We start from the raw sequence: 16,853 nt of genomic DNA on the forward strand, positions 1-16,853 counted from the left end.
CATCTCATGAGCTACACTCATTGTCCAAACCGAAAAATATACGTAATACCAATGAAAGTAAACCCATCACGAATCTACAATTTTACTATCGAACTATTTTACGTTAACACGTAACGAATTACGTATTTCGAATGAAAGTTAGACATCACGTAGATGCGTCGACCTCGAGTTGCGAATAAATTGCTGATTTCCGAAAACGATTTGTTTCGTTGAAGAAATTGGTAGTTGTGTACTGTAAGGAAACATACATGGTAAGTTTCTTACAATCTTCACAGTATTTAAAAATTATATTCCAAGATTAGTCAAGGATACAATATTGTAGAGCTGTACTCTACTCTGTAAAGTACCAAAAACTTTTGGTTAAAAACTCTAGAGAGAAGTTTTATACCTATCAAATAAGACTCTTATACACATTTTACTGCCAAAGTGGAGGATTAACTAACTTGCCATAGTTTAAAAAAAATAAAACCAAATAATTTTAAGGTCAATGAAAAATGCCGACTGCAAGTGCACTGTGTATTTTTCTTCACAATTATTGTCCTACTTCCGACCCACAGGCCACAGCTAAATAAATTAGGATACGTTCACACGGACGCAAAATAACCGCAACAACCGTTATATTCACAGAGATATTTAAAGTACTTACATATTATACTCGTAAGGTAACAATTTTGTTTGCCACTTACCTTCACATATTATCTTTTATCTAAAATATGTCTGGGCAAGATGTGTTGTTTAATGATAAGATAGATGATGCTTATTTGTGTTCACAGAAAATGCTAGGTAATACTGTATCGATCACTTGGAACTGTTTTTCGATCAAAACAAGTAGGAGCAGTTCGAATCTAAATACCACAAAAAATTCGGTAATTATTTTTATATCAAATCTGTTGATATAAAAATAATTCCGGTGATTCTTTGGCAGCCACACTAAAGCCTGCATAGGATACCTTACGTCTATCTGTCATCAATGAATCTCACGTTCGGATAGAGTCCGTCCCGAACGGGTGGTAGGCACCATGTAGGCACATTCTGAAAACATTTATTTTAAATTAATTCAGAAATAAAACAATTTTGATTTTGGATCCGGATTGGACGCACTGGCCCTAGATGGCCCATTCTATGGCCCTCTTGACTTATGTGGACATGATGAAAACCGCTGCAACCCAATGCTGCTGCGGATATTATCCGCTCGTGAAAATGTCGTCTCTTGCTGCTGCTGCGGATTTTTACCGCTTGTGTAAATGTTGTCTAACGCTGCTGCTGCGGATATTTACCGCTCGTGTAAATGTCGTCTAACGCTAATAGTCGATGTACCATTATCTATTGACAAGGGCCGGGGCGCCGGGCGTGACGCGGGCTTCCGCCAAGTTCATTGTCGTGTCACACACACAACACTATATGGGACACCGTGAGGAACATGTACTTATACCCTAAGTAAGTACTTAGTACAGTGATCATCAACCGGCCGCGTCATATACAATTGGCATAGTTCCTATAAATCCTATTCCTTCTACCTTCTGATTAATTGTGTTGCGGGCAGATACTTTAAGCTTGTTCCTCGGGCTCATTCCAAATTGAGACTAAATTAAAGGAGATTACCGTTGAATTGCAGTGGTGGGTCAATGCAATATAATAACAAAAACAAGCATTGACAGCCCCTTAGACGCTGTAAGGACATTTACAAATTATTCAGTGGATGCATCCATACACAACTTCCACCAGATCGCAACTTAGTTGTAGTGCTACTAAAACATTTATAAATTCGTAATAATTTTCTTGATATAATTACGAATTTATAAATATATTATATTGCTATCACGTTTCAGCAGATATGTGGCAATATTATAACTATAGGTCAATATACAAATTTCTGTAGGTATGCTTCAGAACTTTAAAAGCTTGTAACTTCATGCAAAGTCTATGTATATTTTGACATCTATCTAATTAGAAGCTCTACATTAGGAAAGAACCTAAGGCCTAGAGCAGGGAGGGGTCACCAATTAGTTTCGCTCGGGGTCCGTTTTAAGACATGAAATGACCTTCGCAGTCCACACATTTTATATAAAAAATTATTAAGATTCCAGTGCCAGGCCCCCCCCCCCTTCTACCAGCTAAACGGTTGCTTCTGGAAATGTGAAAAAATTCACGGGAGCAGGAAATATGCTGAATTTAAAAGGAAAACTATCACGGCTAAGAAGACTTTATAAGTTTTTAAGTAATAGTTGATCAACTAAAAAAAATGTACTCGGCAAAGTATAAAGGAACTTTTCGTTCAAATTCCTTTGAACGTAACTGAGATGATGGTGTTAGTAGTGTAAAACACGTTATAAATGTACATTCAATGACCATACAAAAATTATCAAAAACTAGCGGTACTACGGAACCTTATATTGCGTGTGGCCCGATACGCACTTGGCCTTTTGTTTGTTTTAGGCGCTATTTTTTGTCTGCCTCTGGGCGTTCGCCTAGCGTCAAAACGCCGCTACTGACTCTACATTCTACAAAATTGCATTCTGGGTAAGTCATGGAGTTAGGTACCAGCTGGAGGCTAGTACCATTATGACTTCTGATTTGTCTTAATAATTTAAAATAAACCAGAGCATTACCAAGATAAAGTTTCTCGCCCTAGCCTTATCTACTTGTTTACCATTATACGAATAAATACTAATTAGTTTACTAATTTTATAGCTACTTTTACCGACGTTATCACTAAACAAATTACAATGACACATAAGGGTAAGATTTAATAATATACAAAATATTAAATATCTTCTATACATATCTATACATATTATAAAACAAAGTTGCTTTTTTTCCCTCATGTCCCTTTGTTCCCTTTAATCTTTAAAACTACGCAACGGATTTTGATGATTCTTTCAGTGTTAGATAGCCCATTTATCGAGGAAGGCTATAGGATATATTTTATCACGCTAAGACTAATAGGCGAATGTGGAAAAAACGGGGGAAATTATTTGAAAGGGCTTATCTCGCGAACTACTGGAGCAATTTTTATGTTATTTGGCACAGAATATAAGAAGTAGACCACCGGCTATCGATTTTAATCATTTTTTCAGTGGCTATATATTTTATACCCGTGCGACTCCGGAGCGGGTCGCTAGTAAATAGTAATAGATAATAATTTTCCTAAGAAAATAAAAATAAAAATAAAATAAAAAATAAAATAAGTATAAAATATTTGTATATTTCTCACATACATACCTCTATAATAATTATATTCTAGATGACGCCCACAACTCCTTTGCGTCAAAATTCTTTTATCGCGCGAGAACCGTGCATTTTTCCCCAATAAAAAGTATCCTAATTACATCCTTTCTCAGTGCGCAAATGTGTGGAGATACCATACCAAATTTCAGCAACATCGGTTTAGCGGTTTGGATGTGAAGAGCTAACTAGACAGACAGACACACTTTCGAAGTTATAATATTAATATAGACATGGATTTTCCTAAACACCACCATAAAGATTCCTTCTTGTTATAGTCTTTTAAAGTTTGCAATGAGACTAAAGGGCTGTTTCACCACTCCCTGATAAAGTGCCGAATAGGCTATCCACAACTTTTTTGACAGATTCACCATACTTCATCTGTCAAATTAAGAGGTGGATAGCCTATTCGGCACTTATCAGGAAGTGGTGAAACAGGCCCTAAATGAGTAGCGTCACATTGACTTTCGTTGATAAGCTTATCTGAATACGATTTAAAAGTCATTGATCAGTTCTGCCACTTGCGCTGATCATTAATTGCAAACTGAATGCGCCAAATATGAAGAAAACTTTCCTCTTTAACTTTGCGGATGCTATTTAATAAATAAGTTAATAATGTTAATTACCTTCTAACGTTTATACAGGTGTTACATACCTGCAATACAAACAAGCGTATTATAATAATTATTAATTACAAATATATGTACTTACGCAGTAGAAAATAATAAAATGTTTAATAGGATACCTAGTACCTACGTCAGAAATTAGAATTTACAAAACTTAACTGAACAATAATGACTATAAAATTATAAATAGATATAACTTAGGTACGTTACTTATCATTCATTACATTAAAATTTATTTTTCTCTGGCAGTAAGCAGTCAACACATTACACAATCAATTTTATACTCTACAAGAAATTTTACCGCCTTTAAGGGTTCCGTACCCAAAGGGTGAAAACGGACCCTATTACTAAGACTTCGCTGTCTGTCCGTCTGTCTGTTTATCTGTCCCCAGACTGCATCTCAAGAACCGCGCTAGCAAGACAGTTAAAATTTTCTAAGATTATGAATTGCGGCTATAACAACATAATATACTAAAAACAAAATGAAATTAGTATATATACAAATATATATACAAAAAACACAATTTTTGCTCTATAATCCGCACTTAGCCGATTGTTTTATAACTGCGTCCAGCTTAGCACGAAATTTTCCATAAATTATTTAGTAGTCTCAATAAAATACAATGTATCACGTATGTTTTTGTTTGGTTCAATTTAGGCCAAGTCAGTCCCAAAATATCTGTAAGTATGCCACGGTTATCCGGTGTCGTTAAAACGTGGCTTTAGGCATTTGTGGACTAATTAGGACAATGAGCGAAGGAAACTGTAAGAAATATTCGTTGTTCTTAAAAAAATCTAGATACCTACGTCACTTTTTACTAGAACAACTCATTTTCGCCAAATTGCCTTTACAACAATTAAAATTTTCGGTATCAAAATAAAAATATACAGTTCATATTCTTTACTTGGCAATTAGCACGTATATCCCAGTGAACTTCTCAAAGGTTCTCTACAATACAATACAATATACAAGTAGGCACAAATGCAGACATAATATTATAATCCTTTAAATAGATCATGAAGTCAGCCTAGTGTGCCCAAACATATAAGTTCTTAGTTCCTTCCCCCTTTCTCGGATGTCGGTTAAAAATAGAGCTGAATAGAATCAATCCTAAGTCGAAGCAGCAGTTTGATAGTTCCGTTCTTGGATACTCACGTAGGCTTAATGTATGAAGAGTACAGGCCGGTCAATTGCTTAAATTGACTCAATTTAACCAGAGGAGTGTTACGGGCGTTACACTCACAATTGGAGTAAGGATAATTCTGACCAATTAAATATTCGCCTTAAATCTCTTCTAGGAAATTCTTACAGGCAAATGTTAAAATAGAAGTTGTCAACTGTGTATACAAATCCAGGACTTGTACTCTATCTTATTCTGGCCAACTTAGAATAAAACTTTGGTCCTGTTTCCAAACTAGGCTATTCCTACTATCATGTTAAAATGTCATAATATTCCATAACTATTTTATATACCTAGTACCTCCTACTCATCTCTATGTGAGAGACAGTATGATACATATAAATTAACCAAGGATTACCTTTAAGAGGAGTCCACACGGCCGTTTTTCCATAGAAACGCTGTCCCCTGTTTCCTCCCTGGATAATACCGGTAGAGTTATGATTTTTTCCTGAATATCTATGGCCACTATTAGCATGTCCCTATGTTTTCTTTTTTTTCATAATTTTATTATTAAAAAAGATAAGAACGTCCAAAAACCCAAAAAAATGGACAGATTTTCCTCTGTGTTCAAACACCTAGAAAACAAAACTGGCTAGAATATACAAAAAAAATAAAACATAGGAACACAGCTCAAGCCTTGCTTTAATTCTTAATGAAAAAAGTACAAGTTTTGGAGAAGGAATCAGCGTACAACGAATCGAAGATTTTCTGTTCTTTTATTAGAACTTTTGTCGTGTTGTCTCTATCGCGCTCTGCGGTGGGATACTTGAGATTGGTGAGACAGCAATACATTTTCAAATACCTATTTTCAATTTCTCTCGCCCCTGGTGTATTCTGTTAAGCCTGAAGCAGCTGGGCCTTAGCCTTGTATAAATGAAATCAACGGATCGGCAATATTGCGGACAACGATTGATAATGATGATCAACACTTTTTATTTTAATGTTTCGACAAAGCTACCCATACATGATACACGAGATGTTTACTGCAGAACATCATAGGTCCAGACAAATCCAGAGGTCCTGACCCTAAAAAGTGAAAACCAAAGAACATCAAATGGCTCAGATGCAGCTCTGGATTTATGTATAGGCAGTGTAGGCCATGGCCTATGGGCGGCAGCGTCCTATGGCGCCCTAGGGGGGCGGCAGTGTCCTAAAATGGCGGCAGAGTTCGTACAAATGGGGCTGCAAAATTAAAGTGGCCCATACCCAAAAAAAATATAAATCTGGCCCTGCTCAGTTGGAAAACCTTTAGGACTATTTTGTACCTAGATTCTACTTTAATCTAGCACATCGAAAATCGTTCAACCATTTAAGGTGGCAATAGAAAATCGACATCTAATTGTTCAAGGCAAATGTCAGCCTCATTGTAATTCTGAACGCAGGACGATCGTGTATGGAATCGCTTACGGTGCGATCGCAAACTCGATAGGGAGAAAGTCAAATTTCACCAAAACACTAAATACTTTTACATTTTACTTTACATTCACACATGTAACCAATTTACCTAACAAATAGTCTATGACGAAATTATCAGTTACTTTATAGCTCGTAGAACCAAGTAAAAGTTATTTTTGTGAACTAGAATCCCACCAAAAACATAAATGTAAAAATAGAGAGCCAAGTTCCATACAAACATTCTTGTCTATGGACTTCGCCGTAAAAAGGATGGAGATCTAAATGAGTGCCAAGTTCTATGGAAAATTGAAATATGTTTGAGTAAGTAGGTCTGGTGTCTACCTACTTAGTAAGTCCATAATGAAATTACGTAGAACTTGATAATAGTAATCCTAGAACACCTACGCCTATATGGATAAAGCTTATTCGTTAAGTAATATGTTATCACTCTCATTCTTCATAGTTGAGAAAGAGAAAGTATGATATTTTGACAAACGATAATCAATTGCAAGGATTGACAAAAGCAGGCTAGGGTCTCTATTACATAGAGATGCTTACTTAACCAACAGTAAATTGTTATTGACCAAACACATAGTTCAGTGAAGAATGAACTAATACAGTTGCTCAGTCAATATTGTTTAATTCCAAGTGAAACTTAATTATTTTAAAGGACTTCAGTAGGATATCGTTTCACGGTTGCCTAGGCATTGTTCAGTAATCGGTTAGTTGCTAAACTATTGTATATTATATGTTCATGGCCGCGCGAGTAAAGGGACGCCACCTTTAGGTTTTTTAGACGTAAAAATATACGTGGATTGTGATCTTATTTATATTTTTTTTTATATAAAGGCCTAAAGTTTCTACGATTCTGTCCAAGAGTCTAAAGTCTGAGCTGTCATGAATAAAGTAAATCCTGAAAAACGAGTCAAAGGTGGATATATTAAAATTTACATTTTATGGGTAAAAAAATCCCCTTTCATTGAGACAATCTATAATATAAAAATGAGTTGCTGAATGTGTTGCTAAGCGCAAAACTCGAGAACGGTTGGACCGATTTCGCAAATTCTTTTTTTTAAATATTCCTTGAAGTACGAGGACGGTTCTTACGGAGAGAAAAATTCTAAAAAAAAAAATCCTGAAAAAGTCTAAAAACAACACTTTTCTATACTCCCATACAAAAGGTAAAGAATCGACTGTTAGGCGATACGAAGTTCGCCGGGTCAGCTAGTCTACTATATATATTTGTATTTGTATGTATTTGTATATCTAGAATTGTAGCTAGCCATGCATTGCATGTTTTCTCTCTGTCGTTAGATATGAACTAAGCAGCGACAAAAGTTCCAGTTAAGCTATTTCGGATAATCTGATAGGAATGAAATCACCACTTATGTTAAATTAATTTAATATACCTAAAATAAATAGTTAATAAATACAATAAATATGACTGGAGTACCTACAGGCTACGACTCATCAAGCATGCAACCATAAGAGAAGTATAACTTTAACATAGGGATAATTATTCCAATAATCAACCATTCACGTTCATGCTGAAACTCTAACACACCAATGGCAGCATGGACGCAACAGGGGCCGTGCCACGAAACCGTTTTGAGACTCAAACAATCCGTCAAGAATGCCGCGTCCTGCTCTAACAACGTCATTTCACGTTTGTTAGATAAGGACGCAACATTCTCGTACGATTGTTTGAGTTTCAAAACCGTTTCGTGGTGCAGGCCCTGTATTGGCCAATCAGAACGCGACTTGCGGCGCAACGTATTGGCGAAAATTTGCGTACAAAAATATAACATTACCGCTCTATTGGTTATATGCTCGATGCTAGAACTACAGTAATGGCACGATCATCGCCTCTTGACATCGCTTACGACTCCTCCATTGGAACTCTGAAAAGAAACAAATAGTTTTACTACAGTATTGACCTTTATAATATCAGCTTTGAACGTTTTAGGCAAAGCGGTGGGCTACGGCCCCCGTAGTCCGTAGGGCATCTTTCAAATAGTTGGTCACCCAACGAAAATTGGAAAATGTCATGTTCTGGCTCGTTAACATTTTACGCAATATTTATTATGCATTTATTATGCATATTATCATACGTCATACATTTGTATGCAATGCTCTCCTACTCCTCCTACCTTTCTTCTGATTAATTTCGTTGCGGGTCCCAAGACAAATTTAGCTTATCCATCGGGCATCCCTGAGATCATATCAAAAGGTTTTCGTGGTTGGTTACCACTGTTGATCCTGGCGACACAGGAGTTGCAGTGGTGGGAATGTGTGGTGGGCCATTTGCCCGTCAATAAAATTTGGGTGCAATGTATATTGTATACCAAGTAATAAATCTAGAAACTTACAGGCAACCAGATAAAGCAAATTATGCAGCACTCGAGTGCATTACGAAGGCAATCAATCTTCGTTTATTATGCTTTAAATGTTTTAACTAACCTCTCCAAACAGACGATAATACGTCTCACACGATTATGAACTCTACTCACCTGACATAAGGCTGAAACTCGTATATGTCGTCGAGAACTCTGGCAACTCTACATGGGATTCCGCATTGGCTGTCTTGGTCGCTGTATACTCGCAGAGCTCTTTCCAGGAGTTCTTGTGCCGATGTTAACTCGACCACTGAAATGATGGATTAAGTTGATATAATATATTTTCTACAAAATCTATACTAATATTATAATTATAAAGCGGAAGAGTTTGTTTGTTTGTTTGAACGCGCTAATCAGCTCAGGAACTGCTGGTCCGATTTGAAAAAATCTTTCAGTGTTATATATTTTATCACGCTAAAACTAATAGGAGCGAAGAAATAGAGGATTAAATTAAGAAATTTAAAAAAAACGCCGCCGAACAACTTTAAAAAGTAATGAAATAATATATTTTACTGACTTTAAGTTTAAATAATTCCTAAGTGTAAAGTGATTTTTTAGTCCATAATTGTTGTCACGGTGTGTCGGGGGACCGCCAACAGTTTTGCATTTTCATTATTTTGCATTTTGTATCGCCATGTCACTGATTGTCTCGATTCGGTTCGCTGTGAACTGACCCTTAAACTATAATGTTATGTGAAATCAACATCTACATTAGCGGTCCCCCGACACACCTTGACAACAATTATGGACTAAAATATCACTTTACACTTAGGAATTATTTAAACTTAAAGTCAGTAAAATATATTATTTCATTACTTTTTAAAGTTGTTTGGCGGGGTTTTTTTTAAATTTCTTAATTAAATTTTATTTCATGCTTTTTAAAGTTGTGTTGGTTTTAGTGCAGAATAATTCCTATCAACAGGATCATATTATATCCCAATGAATACCATATACGAATGTCCTTTTGGATGAGGCCGTCAATATTAGTCCAAACATGAAACCTCCACTTTGGGTTCATATGGAGCTCGGCTCCTATAGAATCCAGGTGATGCTGCAGCAGCAGCATGCAAAAATTTATTGGTTATCTACGTCTTACTAGTTGTCGCAATTCAAATGAGCCCAAACACGAAACCGTTGCTCTAAGTTGGTGAGGAGTTGGGTATCCTATTGATTACCAGGTGATGCTGCAGCACCAGGTCAACTTTCCATTAATGTGTGAATATTCATAAATGTCACGAACTAGAATGCAATAAAGCCCACCAAACGACTGCAAGTTGCTAATCGGCCCTTCACGAACCAGATGAACCGCGATTTTTCAGCACGGAGCAGGCCGATGATGTTGAACTATAGCTAAGAACACTCTCAATGAAGTCAGCTTTCAAACAAAAAAAACTAGATCGAAATCGGTCCACCCGTTTGGATGCTACGATGCCACAGACAGACAGACAGATAGACAGACAGACAGACAGACAGACAGACAGACAGACAGACAGACAGACCGACAGACAGACAGACACGTCAAACTTATAGCACCCCTCTTTTTTGTCGGGGGTTAAAAATATGGAAAAAACATATTAATCTGGGGCAGACTGAAAAAAGTTTTAAACATTATTAATTTTACTTATGAAGCACTAAAAGCTTTTGGACATTTCATTGCCTGTATAGATTGACTCTAGATTCTAGCTGATAGCCTATTGAATTTCTTTTATAACAGAGTTCCTTTTACAAAGCCTTTGTAACACGTGTTGTTTTCAAAGATTAGATTAGCAGGACGACGCGTCATATATAAGTTAAATAGGCACTTATGAGAACTGTTAGAAAACTAACTGAAGCATGAACCTAAAGTGCTTATAACAGTGTTTTAAAAGACATTATCTTATAACAACTTTACATACACAATGTACACCAATGTAGAGATAATGCAAGAGCTATCTTTGTGGTATAATATTTTGCATTTTATGGAACAGCCCCAATCAGCAATTGAGAAAAAGTAAATGTAATTGGATTACCTGTTTTTTATTAAGATGAAGTGGTAGGGCCAGAAGCGTATAATATCGCGATCTAGAGTATCTTTGAACCTGTTTTTAGATATCAACCGCTAAAATTCATACAATGTTATTCATACCGGCGTAAGGGTGAAGATATGCCTAATAACGTTATATTCTTCGAAACACGATTATAGTAATTTGCCTCGATAGAAAAAAATCGTGAAAATCATCATAAATTGCCATTTTATTGCAATTTTTCGATTTTACGGCGAATTTAGATACAATTCTAGTAAAAAAATTATGTTTTCATAAACCTTTTATCAAATCCCATAAGGTAGTATTTATGGTTTTCACTAAAATGATAGTTAGTCATTCAAATTAAAATAATACCTATAACGCTCGCACTGTATGAGCGCGGCGGGGATGCGGGGTGGCGATTCAGTCGGCCGCGGAGCCTCGTCGCAAGCAGACACGTACTACTCGTCGACCCGCTCTTTACGAGACTTTGATGTGAAAATGGGAAATAAAAACTGCAGAGGAAAAAAAATATCCCTTTTGCGGAAAAGAAGAATAACTCAAAATAACAGAGCACTTATCAGTATTATCTTTTTTTAGTTAGTTTTTTTCCTCATTAGATACGAATGAGTAGAAATAAGGGTCACCGTACACTTGACTGAGTATCGGTATTATCTTTTTTTTTGACGTTATTTTTTTCCTCAGTAGGCATAAGAATAAGGGTCACCGCATATTTGACCGGGTACCGGTATGGGTATTGGGTATCTTGTTTTGACTATTCTTTTCCTCTGTAGGCATGAATTAGTAGAAATAAGAATAAGCATCACCGCACACTTGATCTGGTATCGGTATCGGTATTATCTTGTTTTAGACTATTTTTTTCCTCAGTAGGTATGAATGAGTAGAAATAAGGGTCACCGTACACTTGACTGAGTATCGGTATTATCTTTTTTTTTGACGTTATTTTTTTCCTCAGTAGGCATAAGAATAAGGGTCACCGCATATTTGACCGGGTACCGGTATGGGTATTGGGTATCTTGTTTTGACTATTCTTTTCCTCTGTAGGCATGAATTAGTAGAAATAAGAATAAGCATCACCGCACACTTGATCTGGTATCGGTATCGGTATTATCTTGTTTTAGACTATTTTTTTCCTCAGTAGGTATGAATGAGTAGAAATAAGGGTCACCGTACACGTGACTGGGTATCGGTACTTATAATATTTTTTTGACACAATTGTTTCCTTAGTAGGTATGAATGAGTATTTAGGGACTCCTAACAAATAGGATGGTAATGTGTATTTTGCTTTGTCTTTTGCTTTTGAAGACCGAAGAGATAGAATGAAGAAGAATGTTATTATGTTTCTTACAGATATCGAGCTATGGTTGTGCAACAAAATATAAAAAAAAAATGTTCAGATAATTCTGTTCAAGTTTTAGAAGGGTGAGACTTACACATAATTTATTATGTATTAATATAGGTGTCGACGGCGAATAAATTCAAATAAAAATAGTGTATAAATAAATAATAATAATTATATACAAAGAAAGAAAACATTGATTACAACGTTTATAATATTGATTACAACGTTTACAACACCAATGGAACTTACTCCCGAGTATGCTAACCTAATGCCATCCACGTCTTGCGAGCGGAACAGAGCAATTACAAAAATGAGTTCAGAGGACCATGTTCAAGTTCCATCCACGTCTAGCATACATTCAACAGGGTAAGAATAACTCATTTATCAAAACATAGAATGCATGAGTATAGGTGTCGATGGTGAGATAATATTATGTTTTATTACTATATTTTACACGGATATTTACTCGTTTATTTTAACATTTTACAATTTTCCGACGTTTCGGGTACTTTGCAGAACTACCGCGACCATGGGGTCTGCAAAGAACCCGAAACGTCGGAAAATTGTACACAACAAACTACAATAAATTCATGAATCTAGGCTTCAATGGCTAAAATAAATGATGGTATTATGTATTATATTATGATGCTAACTAAAATAAATGATGACTTTATGTACTTACATTGCAGAAATCAAACATTACCTGACCAAACAACACCAATGGAACTTCATCCTGATCCTGAGTACCTACTATCATCCATTTCAAATGCCTTACGTCCAGCAACTCCTCTGGAGTGAGTGTCAAAGCCTGTTTATATTATAAATATCGGTAGTTATTCCTTGAATCCTTTGCCTAACCCGACGGGATAAAGGTGGGAGTTTATTGTATGTGTTGTACGTTCAATTTAGTCTTACTAATAATGATTAAAATAGCTAGATATAAATGCTCAAGTCAATAATATTTTATTGTTGACTTATTTAAAATATATATGGTGAATTTACCTTTCAGGTCCACGGATAATTTTGACGATGATTTTGTCATACTTCCTGAGGAGGGACAAAAATTTGAGGAATGCAGTGGCAGGAGAATCGTGGACATCGGTTATTTTTTCAAGCAATTGAAAGAAATGGATCATGAATTTTTTATTTGAATGCAACAACAGTCATTTACTAGACTCGCGACAAATACGTGGAATGTTTATATTTTTATAAATAAATTGACTATTGTATACTCTGACATAATAACCTAATAAATATGACATAATATCTCATAACGTATGTCAAGTAGGCTTGTACTTGAATATCATTCATTCATTTATTTATGTTTGTTTGTTTGTAAAAAGAATCTGCCTGAAGTTAGCCAGGGATTAGTTTACTCACGTTCAATGCGCGGCCTATACATACTAGCATAGACTTTAAGAGGATACCACAGCGGCTAGAGAAATGAAAAAAAAGGACGTGTAATATCTATAGCTGTCTCCCTTACCTCAAGCCTATACCGCAGAACGCGATAGAGACAACTGCAGAAAATCCAGAAAATCAACGATTCGTTGTCCCCTGATTCCTTCTCCAAAACTTAACCGATTTAAGTACTTTTTTCATTAAAGATTAAAAAAAGGCTTGAGCTGTGTTCCTATGTTTTGCTTTTTTTGTATAATCTATCCAAATCTGTTTTCTGGACGTTTGAACACAGTGGAAAATCTGGCCATTTTTTTGGGTTTTTGAACGTTCATATCTTATTTAATAATTAAATTATGAAAAAAAAGAAAACATAGGGACATTGTATTAGTGGCCGTAGATATTCAGGAAAAAAATTATAACTCTACTAGCATTATTCAGGGAGGAAATAGGGGACAACGTTTGTATGGAAAAAATGGCGGTGTGGAATCCTCTTAAGTCGGGAATTAGGGATAGGTATGGGCTACGGCTACGGGTCTGGGCCCAGCACTAAAGAGCATCTGTGAGCGTACGGAAGCATTCGAGACAATTTGGAATCGGTAACTAATGAGGTAAGTATCGGTATTCTCTTGTACAATCAACCGATAAGTGTGTACATCAAACTTTATTCTCATTTTTACTCATTCATACCTACTGAGGTTAAAAAGTGTTTCAAACAAGATAATACCGATACCGATACCCGGTCAAGTGTACGGTGACCCTTATTTCTATTCATACAATACCAACTAAGGAATTTTTTTTTCAAAAACAATATAATACCAATAACAAGTAAAAGTGTTTCAAACAGCTTGGACCCCTTGGAATTACGCCGAGATGTAGCTTCACTCTGCATCCTCTATCGGTTGTATCAGTGCTCTGAGGAATTGTTCGGAATCATACCACCTGCAACTTTTCGCCATCGTCCCACGCGAAAAACATACCATCCTCATCACCTTGATGAGTGGCAGTCTTCCACAGTGCGTTTTTCGCATAACTTTCTGCCGCGCACTGTAAAACTCTGGAATGAACTGTCACCAGCAGTATTTCCTTACCTATACGACCTGCAAACCTTCAAGAAAAGAGCGTATTCCCTCTTAAAAGGCCGGCAACGCACCTGCAGCTCTTCTGATGTTGTGAGTGTCCATGGGCGACGGTAGTTGCTTACCATCAGGTGACCCGTTTGCTCGTTTGCCCCCTTATTTAATTAAAAAAAAAAAAACTATACCCGGTCAAGTGTGCGACGACCCTTATTCTCATTTATGCCTACTAAGGAAAAATTTTGTCTAAAACAAGATAATAAGAGGGTAAAATATTGAACTCGCATGCCCGGTCGCCGCTGCCTCTACGCTACGCACCTACTACCAGGCGTGCGCATAGAAAGCGCGGGGCGGAAGATGGTTGCCCCGCGCATGCTCCCGTCACGCTTCATACCTCACCCCCTCAGAAACGCGATGCGCACCCTACCACTTCATCTTAATTGACTTTTAAGGGTAGTCCTCGCTATGACCTCTTAGTGATAAAAATGCTATTAAAACAAATATTATGTTAACTTACTTTTCCTAGCACCAAAATTGCGGTCCTCGTCCTCGCCTGACGGAGCATTTTCATCCTTCTTGAAATGAATCAGCTTCGGTATCACGAGCAACATACACACCACAGCCAGCATCGTCACTATCTTCTTGAATATCAAGAACTTGAGCATCAATTTCGCGATCGTTAAAATATCTAGCTTGAACGATAACTTGTCTAGGAAACCTCCAATGAAGCTAGGCGCAGTGTAAGGGACGCCGTAGGACGGTTTGAAGGGAGGCGGCCCGTAGACCGGCGCTAGGGGCTTCGGAGGCCCATAAACCGGTCCTGGTGGTCCGTAGGAAGTCGGCGGGCCGTAGGATCCGGACGGCGGGCCGTATGATCCGGACGGCGGGCCGTATGATCCGGACGGGGGGCCGTATGATCCGGACGGAGGGCCGTATGATCCGGACGGAGGGCCGTATGACGGCGACGGGGGGCCGTGGCTGTGCGCCGGTGGGCCGTAGCTCTGAGCTGGGGGACCATACGTGTTTGTGGGCGCGTTGTAAGTTATCTCAGGTTCAAATTTAACCGGTGGACTGTGCGGCGGTTGATAGCTGTTAGATCCTGACGAGCTGAAACTGTCACTGGGATATGAGGGTGAATAGTCGTAGCTCGAGTAGCTGTCGTCGCGATTCGATATCTTCTTCTCTCCATCTTTCGCCGTTATGATGACCACACTCTTCTTCGCATTTTCCGCTTCCACGCGAGATTTCGAGTAGGCATCTAAGTACGTATCGGCTTTTGTGACTATAACCGTCTTGGTAGCGTTCGAAGCCGGGCCGACAATCGCGGCAACATACGCCACCAAACTCAGAACCACCACGCAATTTCGGATCATTTTCGCGTTGTCCATCTACCGGAACGAAGAGTTGTCTCCATCGATCGCGACTGACGAATGACGGGCGACATGGCGAGGCATTTAGTTTTCACTTTTGACTTACCGTAAAAGAACCTAAATATGATAATGGGACACAATTAAATTCTCCGAGTGACCCGCCGCGGCCCGCATATCATGGTAAGTAGGTGGTGGCTTGCGCCGTGCATGCTAATGCCCAGCTTTTGGATCTGCCTATGACTTAGTGCCTTTTATCGCATAATGATATCCTTTATCGCTTGTGAAAGCAGACTAGGCCTACTTATGATATTTATTTTTTACTAGCTGTCCCTATGAACTTCATGTCACTTTAAAACCTTCCCTGGACTTCTACAAATATTTTAAGACTAAAGTTAGCCCAATCCGTTCAGCCGTTTTCGAGTTTTAGCGTTACTAACACCATTGAAAGTCCATTTTTATATATATATGGATTTCATGGTAAAATAAAAAAATCATGGCTCCTTACTTTTGGTTATATAATTAATTAATTATAGCTTAATGACTATGGGTCTTCAAATAAAAAAACGAGCGTCCCTCACGTTAAAATTCCGACTCGAGTCGAATTATGTAGCAAATTGTATGGATTAAGAGAAAATTATTTCCTTTCAGTTTTGTTTATAGGCTGAATTCTTAGATATATCTAAGAATTATTATATCCAGGATATCTAAGAATTATATCCAAGAAGGTAAAATAGCTAAACCCAGTACTGGATTTAATTTTTTTATGAGTGTAGGCCACTTGATTTCCGCCCCCCTAGGACTCTGCCGCCCCTAGGCCGCG

General features: G+C 37.4%; 1 protein-coding gene across 1 annotated transcript; it reads right to left on the minus strand.

Annotated features, from left to right (window-relative positions):
* Positions 1-7,862: 7,862 nt before the first annotated feature.
* LOC121733519 (protein transport protein sec31) lies at positions 7,863-16,362 on the minus strand. The gene is made up of 4 exons (XM_042123789.1): positions 15,181-16,362; positions 8,938-9,073; positions 8,270-8,328; positions 7,863-7,893 (listed from the first exon to the last, which is right to left on the minus strand). Exons 1-3 carry the CDS (start codon positions 16,049-16,051, stop codon positions 8,307-8,309), a joined length of 1,029 nt encoding a protein of 342 aa, XP_041979723.1. The 5' UTR covers positions 16,052-16,362; the 3' UTR covers positions 7,863-7,893; positions 8,270-8,306.
* Positions 16,363-16,853: the final 491 nt, after the last annotated feature.

This window comes from Aricia agestis, chromosome 14 (genome assembly GCF_905147365.1).
Source record: "Aricia agestis chromosome 14, ilAriAges1.1, whole genome shotgun sequence".
In the NCBI taxonomy this organism is placed as follows: Eukaryota; Metazoa; Arthropoda; class Insecta; order Lepidoptera; family Lycaenidae; genus Aricia; species Aricia agestis.

Excerpts from the sequence above, each read along its gene's own strand:
- LOC121733519 (XM_042123789.1), bottom strand. The coding sequence starts at position 16,051 with ATGGACAACGCGAAAATGATCCGAAATTGCGTGGTGGTTCTGAGTTTG. Across the intron at positions 9,074-15,180 it reads CAATTTTGGTGCTAGGAAAA|TGGTCGAGTTAACATCGGCA; the intron begins GTAAGTTAACAT and ends CCATCATTTCAG. Across the intron at positions 8,329-8,937 it reads GAGTTTCAGCCTTATGTCAG|AGTTCCAATGGAGGAGTCGT; the intron begins GTGAGTAGAGTT and ends GTTTCTTTTCAG.